Source organism: Acomys russatus, chromosome 7 (assembly GCF_903995435.1).
Source record: "Acomys russatus chromosome 7, mAcoRus1.1, whole genome shotgun sequence".
In the NCBI taxonomy this organism is placed as follows: domain Eukaryota; kingdom Metazoa; phylum Chordata; class Mammalia; order Rodentia; family Muridae; genus Acomys; species Acomys russatus.
This window is the reverse complement of record NC_067143.1, coordinates 52,170,846-52,185,918: the sequence shown is the minus strand read 5'-3', so window position 1 is coordinate 52,185,918 and position 15,073 is coordinate 52,170,846. Positions and strand designations below refer to the sequence as shown.

The 15,073-nt window shown below is 40.7% G+C and overlaps 1 protein-coding gene across 2 annotated transcripts in view; it reads right to left on the bottom strand.

Moving 5' to 3' along the window:
• Pgm2l1 (phosphoglucomutase 2 like 1) overlaps positions 1-12,580 on the bottom strand; it is a 40,862-nt gene extending 28,282 nt beyond the window's left edge. For both annotated transcript variants that reach the window (XM_051149036.1, XM_051149037.1), the window contains exon 1: positions 12,360-12,580. In XM_051149036.1, the coding sequence (XP_051004993.1) occupies positions 12,360-12,470 (111 nt within the window). In that variant the 5' untranslated portion in view covers positions 12,471-12,580. The remainder of the gene's footprint in view (positions 1-12,359) is intronic.
• Between the last annotated feature and the right edge of the window lie 2,493 nt (positions 12,581-15,073).

Here is a 15,073-nt window from a genome sequence, read left to right as displayed (position 1 = left end):
ATACCAAAACCTTCTGAATTCAACTGATCCTCTTGTCTCTGTCTACAAGTAGCTTTGGCTATGCTTGCTGGAATTCAGACAAGTCCTTAGTACACACCTTTAATCCTAAACAATGAAGGTAAGGTTGGTGTACAGAAGTGAGCAGCCCTCCAATATCCCAACGAGTACTGCTAACTCTGATCATGGTGAAATACAACTCCCTTTTGCAGATGAACACTATGACCTGACTGCAAAGACAGCGGAGTACTCACTAAGCTCTATCATGAAAGTGTGGATTACAGAAATGAAATTCATGTTCAGTGTGACCAGTTTTGAAATTTCTATACTCAGGTGGGACCACTTATAGAATTCGCAGATCTTTGACTATACTTAGCTTGGGGGTTTTTTTTTTTTTTTTTTAAATGTACGGTTTTAACATTCATCTAAATATTAAATATAGGGGATAAAAATCTAGAAGCATTTGTTTACTGAGATTCTTAATCAAATAATGGGTTTATGACAGCATTATGAAGTTAGCTGTCTACTTGCTCCAACTCACAACTCATGAAAAACTTAAAATATGAACTAATGACCTTAAGAACAAAATAAAATCATTCGTTATGTAAAAATTTTTGTGGATTTTTTCTTCAGATACCAACTATATGGTGTTATAACAGACACTTAGAAGCTGCTTTTGCTACAAACTACCTGACCACATCCTGACCAGAGTGCTTCATTATGCTTATTTTTCCTTATGCATAATTCCTCACATACTTAAACCTAAAACTATTAGTTCCTTGATTTTATCTGTTCCTTTTGTATGGTAATCCCAAATTAAACACTTTCTTTTTAGAAGTTATTTGGTCATGATGTTTACCACAGCTATAGAAAAGCAACGAAGACAGCATGAGTTGACTAAATCTCTGTTTTCCAACATTATTTGTCTCTTTAATTGGTGAACTGGATCAGGTAGAAGTCTAGTTTGTGAGGGGCTGCCTGAGCTGGTTTACTGTCTTTCCCAACCACAATCAATTTTCCGCTTCTCTGGTTATAAACTGAGTATACATGACTTAATTTAATTCTGCCACTACCTCTCCTGCATCAGATCAGATCTTAAAGGTTAAAGGAATTTAAAAAATAAAAAATATTTAATAAAAATAAATCAACTTTTAAAAAGATTAAAGGGTTTAGTCCATAGTACTGCCCCCACTTTGTAATGCCAATGCAAATTCTGTGCTATTCACACTTCTAAACAAAGGACTATAGAACCACAAGAGGGAGTTCTCATGACCAGCTCATGCTCCAAACTTTTCTAGAATGCCTCACAAAACTCAAGAGAATAGTTTACCAGCTTATTATAAGAATACAACTCAGGAACAACCAAATGGAGAAAAGGATGAGTGAGGCAAGACGTGGGGGGAGGAGAATGAGGCACCCCTTCTCTAGCTAGTAGTCCTCCCAGCACTTTGGATTCAGTGGTTCAAGAGTTGTTAAGAGAGCCCAATTTTTAGCCCCCTGACCTTCCTTCACCAGAGGTCCGCCGTTAGTGAGAGGCAGACAGGTCCACTGGTCATTCTGGTGACCAGCCTATTCTAAGGCTGTCCTGATCATAAACTCAGATGTAATCAAAGGAGGTTGTTATGAATAATAATAAAGGGCATTTCAATAACTCAGGAAATTCCAAAGGTTTTAGGAACACTGTGCTAAGAACCCATGACAAAAACAGATGTATTTCTCATAGCATAATACCAGATCACAGTAAATATGGAGCCAATGAAATGTTTTTGTATATGTACATATATTACATGTTTCTTAGACTACAAAGAATAGAAAGGAACTTCCTGGTTCTATAATGGATGGCTATAATTAAAAACAGAAAAGAAAAAACAAGCAAACAAAACCAGCCTTAGTTAATTAAGGTATAAAGCAAAAAAAAAAAAAAAAAAAAAAAGATACAAAGTATATTAATATTAAAAATAGCATATTTTTGGGCTGGAGAGATGGCTGAGCCCTTAAAGGCCAGGCTCACAATCAAAAATATAAAAATAGCTTTTTTTTTAAATATGAAATGATTTATCACACATATAACTGCAGAAATTTTGGGATTAGTGTTGGGTTTTTGAATATATGATCAATAAAAGCTAATCACATTTCTGTATTTTCAGCAAAACGAATTTTAAATAGCATAAAAAAAATCATGTACCATTAGCTTCCTATAAGGCCAAGTAAAGTCCAGTCACGTATCTGATTAGCTCAGCCTAGTCTCAGACTTGCTACACAGTTGAGGATGGCTTTTAACTCCTGATCCTCATACCCCCTTCTCCCAAATGCTGGGATTACAGACATACACCACTATGACCGGATGCTCTACAAACTTCAAGGCTGCTCAGTGAGACTCCCAACCAGTCACAGATGCCTCAAATAGACATCATTCCAAAAGCAGGAACCACTGATGCTGCATGGCAGCTACCTTAACTGAGCTTTTTCTTTAGGAGACTTCCTTTCAACCATAATGACTTTAGATAAGTTTCTACAGTCACTTTACATAACCTTACCCCCGTAGTTGTCCCACCTCCTTCCAGATGTCTTAAATTTAGTCTGAAAGCGCCCCCATGACAGGTAATGCATGCACACTTGTGAATGGCAGTATAAGCGATGCTCCTCTCATTCTTACCCACTGGTACTTTGGCTCTGGCCCCAGTAAAGCCTCACCTGACTAGTGCTGCCTGCTTGTGATCTGAACTACAGGCTGAGCTTGTAATAGGGAAAGCAGACAACTCTTGGGCTCTCAGTCCCAGACATACTCAAAGCAACAACTAGAAGGTGCCTAAACAAATCCCGAGAGTTTTGAGAGTTGAGGCTGTGACTACAGACGTGCTATGAAAGCAAGAGACAGTGAAGAGCTAAGACTGCAGGTCAAGGATTGTGAAGAACCAGCTTGGAGAAGAACTGCAAGACCCAAACTCTAGAAAAGTTGTACAGTTACTGGCTCTGGATGCAATGGAGCTAAGCACTGGGGCACTGAGAACACCACTGCAGTAAGTTCAAAGTTACGGCACCAACTGCTGGGTTCTGGGCTAGTAGAACTTAAGAGCCTAGAGCTATCACCCTGAGAGCAAATGATCCAAGAGTAGCAACACTCTAGCTCAGGATTGCTGGCATTAAGGGAATTAATTCCACATTGCCTATTCATGGTTTCCATTTGAAGCAAATTAACCCTCAGCTGACTGGCAGCAATACAGTCTACAACCAAGATTACTAAGAGTGGCCAATACCAAGATATTCAAATGCTAGTGTTCGCATTCAAGGACTTTATGCAGCTTATATTATCGCTCAATGACATAAGAAGAGGAGCCATCTTAGAAGAGAAATAGACAATAAAAACAAACAAACAAACAACAACAACAAAGCAACCCAAACCGTCAGTGTTAATTTTCCAAGTTTTAAACCACCCAAGAGTTGTTTGAGGTAGTTACTCTCATTTTTTAAAATTCTCTTTTTAACCTATATACAAACTGAGGCTCAGAGTACAGCCAGTACTTAAATCTAAAATAGGCTTGACTGCTGTGCCCTTTAGGATCCAACCTCTGTTCTCTAACCTTGAGCTAGCTGGAATCACACTTGATTTAGTGTTGATTCTAGGCTGAGGTGTGGGCTTCTGATGAAGAAGACTGAGTTGTGGCGGTGGCCTAAAGACTCAGGTGGTTATCAAACTTGTAGTTAAGATGTTCACAGAACTTTTTAGGAAACTTTATTAACAAATTTATTTATCTCTGCTTTTAAAAGAAGACAGAAAATGCTAAATGGTTTCTATCTCGTTGAATGATAAGAGCTTGTTAAATTTAAATCATTTTTTTAAAATGACAAATTACAGATGCATTTTAGATTCCTCTGCTCCTATTCTCCGCTCTTCCTTCAGTACATACCTAGGAAGAGGAGGCGTTTCTCTGAATGTCTTTACTTAAAATTTTATTGTTGTTGTTTTAACTTAAATGTAATCCAATTCCTTTTATAATAAAAATAATTTTAAATTATCTCAATGTCAGAAAACAAGTCAAAACAAAATATTACATGTCTAATGTAAAAGGCTCATACATAATTTTTGAAAATAGTGCCTATTATCTGAACTTTAAATAGCATACAAGATTTTCAGAAGTTATAATTTCTTCACAAAACACAAGTCAATAGTAAAATATAGCAAATACAGCCTTATCATGTGTTGTAGTGATGTTTTTGTGTGCTGTGCAAAGGTTGTCTTTGTATATTCAAATGCTGATTTCTGTACCAGCAGAGCGCGGAGGACAGACCAGCCTTTGGTATTGTTAAGCACCACCTGTCTTGATGTTTTGTAAACACTGTTCTTCATCACCTTCTGATTGCTTGAATAAAGAACTATAGCAAAGGCAGGAGAGAACAGACAGGACTTCCAGAGAATAAGGAACCCTGGGAAAGAAAGAGGCACAAAAAGATTCGCCTACGAGACAGGGAGGAAGTTGGAGAGGTAAAGGACCACATGGCAGAACACGGATTAAACACAGGTTATAAGAGCTGGTTGAGAAAAAAAGAAAGCTAAGGCCTAAAGCTATTAAAATTAATGTAAGTCTCCGTGCCATTATTCAGGGCTGGGGTGGACATAGAAAGCCCGCATGGTTTTATTCATGCTCTGTAAGTAGTTATCCCATACTTTACACGAGAGTTGCTACAGCTGTAATCTGTACAAAAATTTTATTCATATTTATGCCTAATAAGTGATCTGATCTTCCCAAATATCAAAGAACATTTACAAAATCGTAAAGAAAAATTTTAAATAAGAGGGCTATAATAGTGCTCCACAATCCAGGTAAACATGAGCTCACTGTTGGCCCTTGGACTGAATCTGTGTCCTGTGCATGCTAAACTAATGGGCTCTGCACTGAGCTGCATGCACTCTGAGCACTCTATCTTTGTAATTTGCATGCCATGAAAATAGCCATGCTATAAAGCCACTAAGAACGCAGGCATTTTCTAAGTACTGACTCTTTAACATTGTTTTACTTTTCAAATGTTTCATGAAGAGAAAGTGAGAACACTACCAGGCGTTTTTTTTTTTTTATACCACTACCTCATATGTAATAAGGCAAAACACTATCCACCTGGATTTATTCATGTTTCCTCAATATTAGTTTCAGAAGTTTTATGTACACTTTTTTTTTTAAAGGTTGGGCTTACTGAGATATACTTTACACTTAGACGACAGTCAATTCTGTTCTTTTAAGGGTTCAATTTAGTCAAGTAAAACAAGTATATAAAGTCACACTATACAACACTACAATATAATAATAATGTATCATCACAAAATTACAACTACCATAGACCTCACATTAAAAGTCTTTGGTACAACAAAGTAATTAATACACACACACACACACACACACACACACACACACACACACACACACACACCAATGTATTTATATCTTTCTGCAGAGGTCCTTTTAATAGATATAAATTTGTGCTATATTCACTTTAGAGTGTCAAATTTAGCCAACTACCTTACTGATGGGTATTGAAAGTATAGAACTTGAATGTCGTCCAAAGGTCTGTGTTTTCAAGGCTTGGTCTCCAATGTGACCCTTTTGAGAGGCTGTACAAATTTTAAGAGGTGGAGCCTGGTGAGAGGTCTTTGGGTCACTGAGGTTTTCCCTTAAAGAGGGATTCTGACCCCTCTCTCTTTTGCTTCTTGCCTATGAAGTGAGCAACTTTGCACCCCCTGCTGCCTTGCCACAGGCCCAAAGAAGCAAGGCCAGCTATTGGAAACTAGATCTCCAAAACTGTGAGTCCAAATAAATCCCTTTTTCTTTATGAGATGAGCATTTTTGTAATTTGTTATAGTAATGTAAAACTAACACAATGGGCATTCAAAGTTTTAATTTTTTTTTTACTGTATAAAAACGAAATATTTCAAAGAGAATAATGACATGAGAAAATTCTGCAGCAGAAAACCACTTACATCAAAGAGATTTTCCAACAAGATAAGCTCTGGTTAGCTAAAAGCTAAAATGCTTTTTTGTCTGAGAAAATACTGTTCATTTGCAATATTATGGTATTTTTACTATTTGGGGCATTAAAATATGACCATTTCATACTTTGGTAAGATACAGTACTGTGATGTCTAACTTGTCAACTTGATGGGGTTTAGGGTCAGCTGGGAAACATACTTTTAGTTTATGTCAGTAAGGACATTTACTGAGAGATTTAACTAAGGTGGGAAGACCCTGCACTCTGAATGTGGGCATCATTCCACGGGCTGGAGTCTAAGACTAAAAAGGAAGAGGCAAGCTAAGCACTAGCATCCATCTCTGTTTCCTGGTTGGTCATAATGTGCCAGTTGCCTCATGTTCCTGCTGCCATGCCTTCCTTGTCATGATGAACCATAACCCTCAGAGAAACATCAAAATAAGAACTGCCTCCCTTAAGTTCTTTCTGTCACATATCTTGTCACTAAGTAACTAAAACAAGTGCTTGTTCAGTTATTTAGTGGAAACCATCCTATACAGGACAGGACTGTTGACAACAACTCATGCTGAATCTCTGCCTCTTTTGCACCAGAATAAATCACTTTCTATTAACTCCCAACACCAGAGGGCAGCAGCCTCACTACTAACTCCCAACGTCACTAGCCATCAAGAAAGCAGAAAGCATCATGGAACAAAGCATAGAAGCCCAAACCCCAATCACTGTACCACCTCTTGTGTAACAGTTTCCCCAACTCAAACACTGCAGCCTCCAGGGGAGACCCTAAAGCAGGAGAGCACAAAATTCAAAAACAGTCCCTGAAGCTGACCAGAGTCTCTAGGCCCCTCCTTGCTACAGTAAGCAGAGCCCAGCTGTAAAGATGACTCTGAGACTAGACCAACTGCCTGGAAGGGGCAGAAACCAGCCCAGCTGCCTGGGAAAGGTTTCGACCAACTGAGGCACCTTATAAGAACACTCTCCAAGAGGCAGGTTGAACTGCCTGCAGGCTGTGCAGTGTTCCATCCTGGGGTGGGCATGGGTGATGTATCTGTCTCTCCAGTTATTTCTGCTTCTGTATATAACCCATCACCCACATTCCTGTAAGTACCCCCCATTAAAACTCATTTGCTCACCAAGTTGGACTTTGGTGGTATCTATACTTTTGGTCTGTCCTGGGATTCCTATCTCCCCAGCAAGTTTGTCACACAACACCTCTCCACTTTGTTGTGAGGTCAAAATAAAATGTTATCTACAGCATGGATGATAATGAGGGCATTATGCTAAATCATACAAGCCAGTCACGAAAGGCAAACACTGCATGACTCCTCTCTTATAAGGTACCTAGAGTAGCCAAATTACAGAGACGGAAATAAGAATGGTGGTTTTGCTGGGAAAGGGGATGGAAGAAAGAAGTTATTTAATGGGCATAGAGTTTCAGCCTAGCAAGATGACAAATTCTCAAGATTTGTTCTACACCAATGTGAGTATTTTTATGATAACCAGTGAACTGTATATGCCCTTAAAAATGACCAAGATGGTAACTTGTATGCATTTTTTTCACCAAAATTAAAAGATTAAACACTGTGTTCTACCTTCTGGTTGATCATCAAAAGAGAAAATAATTTAAGTACTAGATTAATAGGCTCTAAATATTGTTTACTTTAGACTCTTTTAGCACACCCCTGTGCCATCTGAAAAGATGAGATCAAATAGTTTCTTACTTAAGCTTTATCAATTAATTACTCAAAATCAAGTCATGTTTTAATTTGCTTCCATTTCTGGTAAAAAAAAAAAAAAAAAAAAAAAAAGTATTTACATTTCCCCACTTAGGGTGGCATGCCTGCTAGGCAAGAACTATACCACTAAGCTAAACCCTATTTCCTTCCTTCTTGCCTTTGCCAACCCACTCATCTCTCTTTCCCTTCTTGCCTCTTCTTTCATAGGTAACTGCTTAGCTGCTTTTCTGATGTTGATAGACATGACATGGCACCTTCACCACATCTACTTATGACACACTGTGTATCTAGTGCATAACTTCCCAACCAAGATTTCTTCATGATGGACTCCTGCACTAGTTCTTATGTGCCAAACTTTTCCTATGTACTCCTCTGTTCCTTCAACTTTAACATTGTGTGTGTGTGTGTGTGTGTGTGTGTGTGTGTGTGTGTGTGTATCTATATGTGTATTTGGTAGAGGGGTTATCACTTTTCTCCTTTCATTTCCTAGAGCTTACTCTTGTTTCCTGTTGCTTTTTCACTCTATCTTTTCTTACCTGGTGATGAGGAAATAATTCTCTATTTCTAATTTATAGTTTTGGGGGTTTTATGCTACCCATTGTATCTCTTTGTATGTATGTACCTACTGCTTTATCTTGTTCATACAAACTGTTTTCATGTACATTGGTACTTAGTTATTAATATACACATAATTTTTCTGGGAAGTAGGCATGGGCTTTCTCTGTTTTGTATTCGCAGTATGTTTTCTGACAATTTTTTCCCCCCAGACAGGGTTTCTCTGTGTAGCCTTGGCTGTCCTGGACTCACTTTGTAGAACAGGAAGGCCTCGAACTCATAGACATCTGCCCGCCTCTGCCTCCCTACTGCTGGAATTACAGGTATGTGCCACCTTGCCCACCACCAACATCTTCTTAACTAGAATGGTCAATTGGGACTTCTAGATCTGAAAGTTGTTGTTCTGACGATTTTATTTACACAGACTAAATTATTTAATTTTTCAAAAGAATAATAAATAACTAATAATACAACTACCAAATTTTAGAAAGTGCTATTGTTTAAATGTGGTCTGTACCCCAAGGCTTCACATATCAAAGACCTGGTCTTCACTGTGAGGTACTGAGGTACTAGAGCCTTTTAAGAGTTGGGACCTAGTGGGAGGAAACTGGGTCACCACCAGAAACACTTCCTTCCCTAGGAACTTTGTGGATGAGTTCTAACAAGAGTAAGCTGTAATTTACAGAAGGGAGGAGAGGAGGTAATAGAAGAGGAGAAAATGTAAAAGGTAAGGCTCGCCCCTCCCTGCTCTCTGGCTTGTCATGATTCCATCAGCCATGAGGCTCTAACTAGAGGCCGAATAGATGTGGCTAGCTGACCTTATATAAACTGATCTAAATAAACCTCCGTCCCTTACACATTACCCAGGCTCAGGTATTTACTATAGCAATGTAAGACTGACTAAAAAAGGAGGCACGGGGAATTAATTCACAGACTTTTTGTTAAATGTCTGAAAAAAAAAAATCACTGGCTTAGATTGATACCTTTTATTTCATTTTCCAGGCTCTTTATGAGCCTAATCCATCTTCAACTTCACATTCTACTCCTTTTTAATACAGGTCTACATTCTGAGACCACAACGTTTTACTTACTATTTCTTAAATTGCCATGGCAAATTCCTGCCTCCACACTGTTGTTAGCATACAGGACCTTTGCTGTTGCCGTAGCAATCAGCAGAGCAGATCTGCCCGCTGCCCCAGGTCTCCTCCCTATCCACCCATGCTTTACCAGCACTTAATTAACATCTTAGATATATAATTGCTTACAGGGAGTTAAAATTCACACTGGAACAAACTCAACAGACAGTTGTGATGCTGAAGAACCTGGCTTTTAGGCCAGGACTGCTTGCCTGTAACTTGGCAACGCATGAAAGCCTCAAATGAAAGAAACAGAAAGGAGATACGAGCCTTACCCTAGAGCAGAGAAGAGCATATTGGTGGCGGAGTTCTCTGTGCAAAGCTGATAGGAGAATTCTTTGACCCATGGACTTATGGGGTTATAGTAGTAGCATAGGCCCACACAGAAATGGATGCATTTACTTGTTACATGAAGACTTTTCAATGTATACCAAGCCATGACAGCTTAGTAATGCTGGCAAACAGCAGGGTACCCTGAGACAAACTTATAACATATTACATGCCTCATCAATATTCAAGAAATCAGGAGTATCATCGGGGTTCCTTAATTGGTATTAATCAGGAGTGGAGCTCAGAATGTCTATATTAAATGACTATATGTATGGCAGATGGGCAATGGTGGCACATGCCTTTAATCCCAGCACTCAGGAGGCAGAGACAAATGGATCTCTGTGAGTTCGAGGCCAGCCTGGTCTATAGAGTGAGTTCCAGGACAGCCAAGGCTACACAGAAAAAAAACTTGTCTTGGAGAAAAGAAAAGACAGGACTATATGTACTGTCAATGTATAGTAATAAAATACTTGAACTTTAGTCTTCACTCTAAATTCTAGTGGCCAAGGACTTAGCCTAATTTACTTAAGTATCAATCTACAGTAGATAAACCTTTGTTTTTCAAATAAAAGCATTATCTTCCATTAAGAGATCAATAATATAAATATATAATAAATTATTTAATCTTTTCTTCTGTTAAGGCACTTCTTACTTGTTCCCTATATTTGGGAGCCTTTGCTTTATCCTCGTTTATGTTCATTGAGGTCTACATTTATTTCATCTTTCTCCTTCCTGTAGGCTTTCCTGTTTTTATATGCATTCCATGTCCTCATAAAGTTTTCTTTGACCATCCCACTCCACAGATCACTCTTACTTTTGAACTCCCATTAAGAACTGAATGCCTGCAACCTCCTTTATTGCTGCTGTAACATTATTTTTTAAATATTTTTTATTGTATATGAGTGCTCTATTTGCGTGTATACCTTTATGCCAGAAGAGTCATTAGATCACATTATAGATGGCTGTGAACCACCATGTGGTCTCTGGGAATTGAACTCAGGACCTCTGGAAGAGCAGACAGTGCTCTCAATCGCTGAGCCATCTCTCCAGCTCCTGTAACATTATTTTTATATGTGTTTTACAGTCCTTAAACATTTCAGTATATCTCAGCAGTATTTGGGCATAACATAAGCAATAAGTATTAATTCACTCAACTGCAACATTTATTAGGAAAAACATAGTCAAAGCTGATACTGAAAGAGAAAAGAGTCTCTTTGTAGCATGGTCCACAGATCAGCACTGCTTGTGTCAATTACCTAGAAGCTCACTAAGACTGCCGGTCAGGCCCCACCCTAGCTGTCTGGTCAGAAACTGCCTTTTAAGATTCCCAGATGATCTGTTAACACTTTTAGGTTCCAGAAACACTGGTTCAGACTCTAGAAGAATGATTAGAACATGTAAGATACATATGACCCAGGAAGACCAGAGACTTTATTGTAATTGCTTATTTGTTGGGTTTCCTTATCTACTAACTGAAGGCTTTCTGAGGGCAAGAAGAGCTCTATCTTTCTGACCACCGGTATTTCCTGGCTGACCTGGATCATTCAGTATTTGGGTCCCCCGCTTCCCTTCTTGAATGCAAAAATGGCTGGGAAAAAATTTAAAATAAATTGTTTCAGAAAGCTAATCAGGTGGGGTTTTTTTGTATAACATTAATCTCACATACTGCCACACAAATCTCTTAATTGGGTATTAATCGGTTTCAGATGTGCTGCCTTCTCTGTTTTAGCAGCTATATCATTTGCACTTGACAAAACAAACAATTATCTTGTCCTCTGACAGTGAAAAGGGTGCATTTTAATTCTAACGTTCACCAATCCACCCTACATGCTTGCACAAGGAGAGGTAGAGAGCAGAAAAGATGGCTTGGCCAGGCAACAGCAATTCTGAATTTCCTAAGAAATTCCTAAATAGCTGGTCAAATTTGCCTAAGATTCCCAGATGAATCTGCTGGAACGTTATGATTTGAGAAGTAATGGTGCAGACTCTAGGAGGATAATTAGACTATTCAAGATGTCTATGACCATAAACCTTTGAACAGGATATTTCCAGAAAATAACTGCCAACAGAGGAATGAAAGAGGGCAGCCCTTGTTATTCCCAATAGCAAAAGGTGATACCAGAAAATAGAGTGAAACAGACCAGCGAATGCCTAACCAGCGATTGATTACCCAGCGACAGAGGGCGGAAACACACCAGACCAACACCAAAGACCAAAGCAGAGAGTGGTTAGTAACCCAGAAGCCGCTTTCAGGTTCTGCAGAGAAGGAAGTAAAGGTTGAGAAGGCGGGGAAGGAAAAGGATGCAGAGTCTAACTTACAATGATGAAGATAATGAGGATGAAGCATTTTTAATAATGAAAGATGATACACACTGGAAGGGAGACAGGAACAGGGGAGGAAGAGGGGCTGCAGTTGTAGCCCTACTGCAGACGTCCCCGCCCAGCCCAGCCCGCCTGAGGGAGGCAGTCCCTGCAAAAGGTGAGCGGCATCGCCCAGGAACACCAGCCCTGCGGTGGCCTGAGCCATCTCCCTGGGAGCCTGCGGAACCTTGGGTGGGTACCGGAAAGAGCGGACTGTGAGAGGGTGGGTAGGAAGAGGGAACAGATGCCGGGGTGATTAGGTACCCACCTTGTCCCAACGCAGCCACTGCTCGATGGCCTTGTCTAGCTGGGGGTCCCCGGTGAGGTAGGGGGCGTGGAGCAGGTTAGAGTTGAGGTCATCATCAGTGTTCTCAGCCATGGCAGACACGCCGGCTTGAGGGCCCGAGGGGCGGGCGAAGACAACCGAGTCCGGCGCTCTAGGTGTGCTCACCAAGGTCCAGACGCCCCCACCTTGCCGAAGGGCATCGGAGACCAACAAGCGCGAGGCGTTCAGTGAGCGCCAGCTCCTGCCGCAGCTTCAGGAGAGCCGGGACCGCCCGCCTCCCAGCAGACCAGCTTCGCTCGAACTGACTGAGGCGGCGGGCGTGGGGCGAGAGAACAACAACAGTCCCAGATGTCTGGGTCGCCGCCTTCGGCCGCGCCGCCTTCGGCTCCGCCCCCGCCCTCGCCCCCGCCCGCCTTGGCCGTTCCAAGTGCCCGAGGCGTGCGACGCGAGCCCCGGGAGCGCGCGCCTGGCGTCTCCGCAGCGGCGTTTACGGTCCGCTGAGGCAACGGTGCACAGCTGGCTTTCCCTTGTCACCCGCCCCACACTCGCACGTGTGTCTCCTCCTGGTGTCCCAGTCGCCTCAAGCAGCCCGCCACAGCACTCACTCAGGAGAGTCCGGGGCGCGCGCAGGCCCCACCCTCTTCGCCTCGGGGCTCCGTCTAGACTGGGAGCCGAAATTGGCGCGGGTGAAGCCTCACGGGAGTTGTAGTTTTTCCCCTTTGCTCTGAACACGGGTTGCCGTCCTTTTGCTCAGAGGGGAAAAGCACCACCCCAAGGCGGTTCCCTGACGCCTTCCCTTTGCTTCTCACTTATGTTGCACTGTGGTGGTCTCCTGCATTAATGTAAACAAGAAATGTCGTAAGGAACAACTTGTATGGTGCTTGGCAGTTTACGAGTCGTTTTCTGTCATTTCATTCATCCTGCGAGGTAGGTGGTACGCCTATTCCATTCCCATTTCACACAGAGGGAACTGAGAGGCAAACCGAATTTTCAAAGCAGTAGTGTTCCTGAGAAACGAATGTGGGTTCCAACCTGCCAAATCACCGCAGCAGGCAGTTGTTTTTTCTCGGCTGCAACGGCAGAATAGAGGTAAGGAGAACGTAAGGTCTGAAAAATAGGTAAGAATGTTGTCAGAGGCTGGGCCAACATTTAGCCCCATTTAAAAAGATACAAACACCCTAAAATGCATAGAACTATTCAATAGAAGTAGAAATACAGAGGAAAAAAAATAAATATTCTCCCCCTATATAGAAATAATTTCTTCTCATCTTGGCTTTCTTTCCTCTATAGAATATGCACCTTTGAGGTCACATAACTTAAGCCCCAAGAAATACTGTGAGGTCTTACCTATGGAACACTCAGCTTTGTTTGTTTTTGAGACAGGGTCTCCCACTGTAGCTCTGGCTAGCCTTGAACTTGCATATACCAGGCTGGAATTGCACTCACGGAGATCACCTGCCTCTGCCTCTCCAGTGCTCGAGGGATTAAACGTGTGCACCATCTCATCCTGCCAATTACTCTGACTTTCTTCATGCTGCATTCTTGGGATGTCTGTGATTGGACCAAATAGGTTACAACTCTCCCTCATCAGCTTTTTGCTCTTGTAAGGAGTATGTAATATTTATAGCAGGACAGTACAGTAATTTAAGAGATGCTTTAGAGTGTTTTGAGGCTCACAGACAAAAGACATAATAAATCCAAAGTATTCCTTTCATTCTTTTAATATGTCATTTGCTATAATAAAATCCAAATTACTAGCAAAAAACCTTATACTGCCAATATCTGAAAAGTAATATGCCATTGTTTTAAGTTGCAGTTTTTGCCTTAAAATTTGAGTGCTTTTTTTTTTAAACGTGAAAGGGGGTTCTTTTAACCTCATAAGACTGAGGAGCAACCATGTACCCACGAAAGAAATTAATCATCCACTATAACCAAAATTATTATCTTAACAAATATTAAACACTCACCATGTGTGAAGAATTATGCTAGTTGGGCTCAAAAGACGGCTCAGCTGTTACAGGCTAGGCTCACAATCAACAAGACAAGAATTGTGCTAGGAACGGATGCTACAAGAAGGCAATCATTATTTGCTTTAAGAAATAAAGTCTGAGGCTGGAGTGGTGTTTTGGCCGTTAAGCTAAGATCACAGCCAAAATGCCCCGAAGGAAAATCTGAAGAGATAGGTTATATGCAAGAGTGTTTAGCTCATAATAAAGAGCTTGCTGCCAACAGCGGGAATGAATTTGTCTGAAGGGATCAATAAAAGCACCAAGCAGGAGGGACCTGTGCTGGGATTTCAAGAACAGAAAATAAACGAGCGGAGAAAAAAAAAGTAGAGGGCGTTTCAAACCCAATGATCAGCAGTTCTCAAGTCCCACTAGAAGATTGCTTAAAAAATATATTTATACTAGTGAATATAATTCCCAGAGATCCTGAATTTGGATAAGGCCTTGGTACCTCCATAAGAATATTGATTGATTATGACCTAGATAGCCATAATAAAAGTGCACATAAGGACCAGTGTTGGCATCCTCTGGGAGCATATTAAGAGGTGCAGATTTTCAGTACTTAATAAAGTTCTACTGGAGCAGACTTCCATTTTAACAAGTCTAGTAATTTCTACTTAAGTATTGTAAGTAGTGGTTTTTAATGAGACAAATCTTCTTAAATACCAAGTAATAGTAACAAATCAGCAG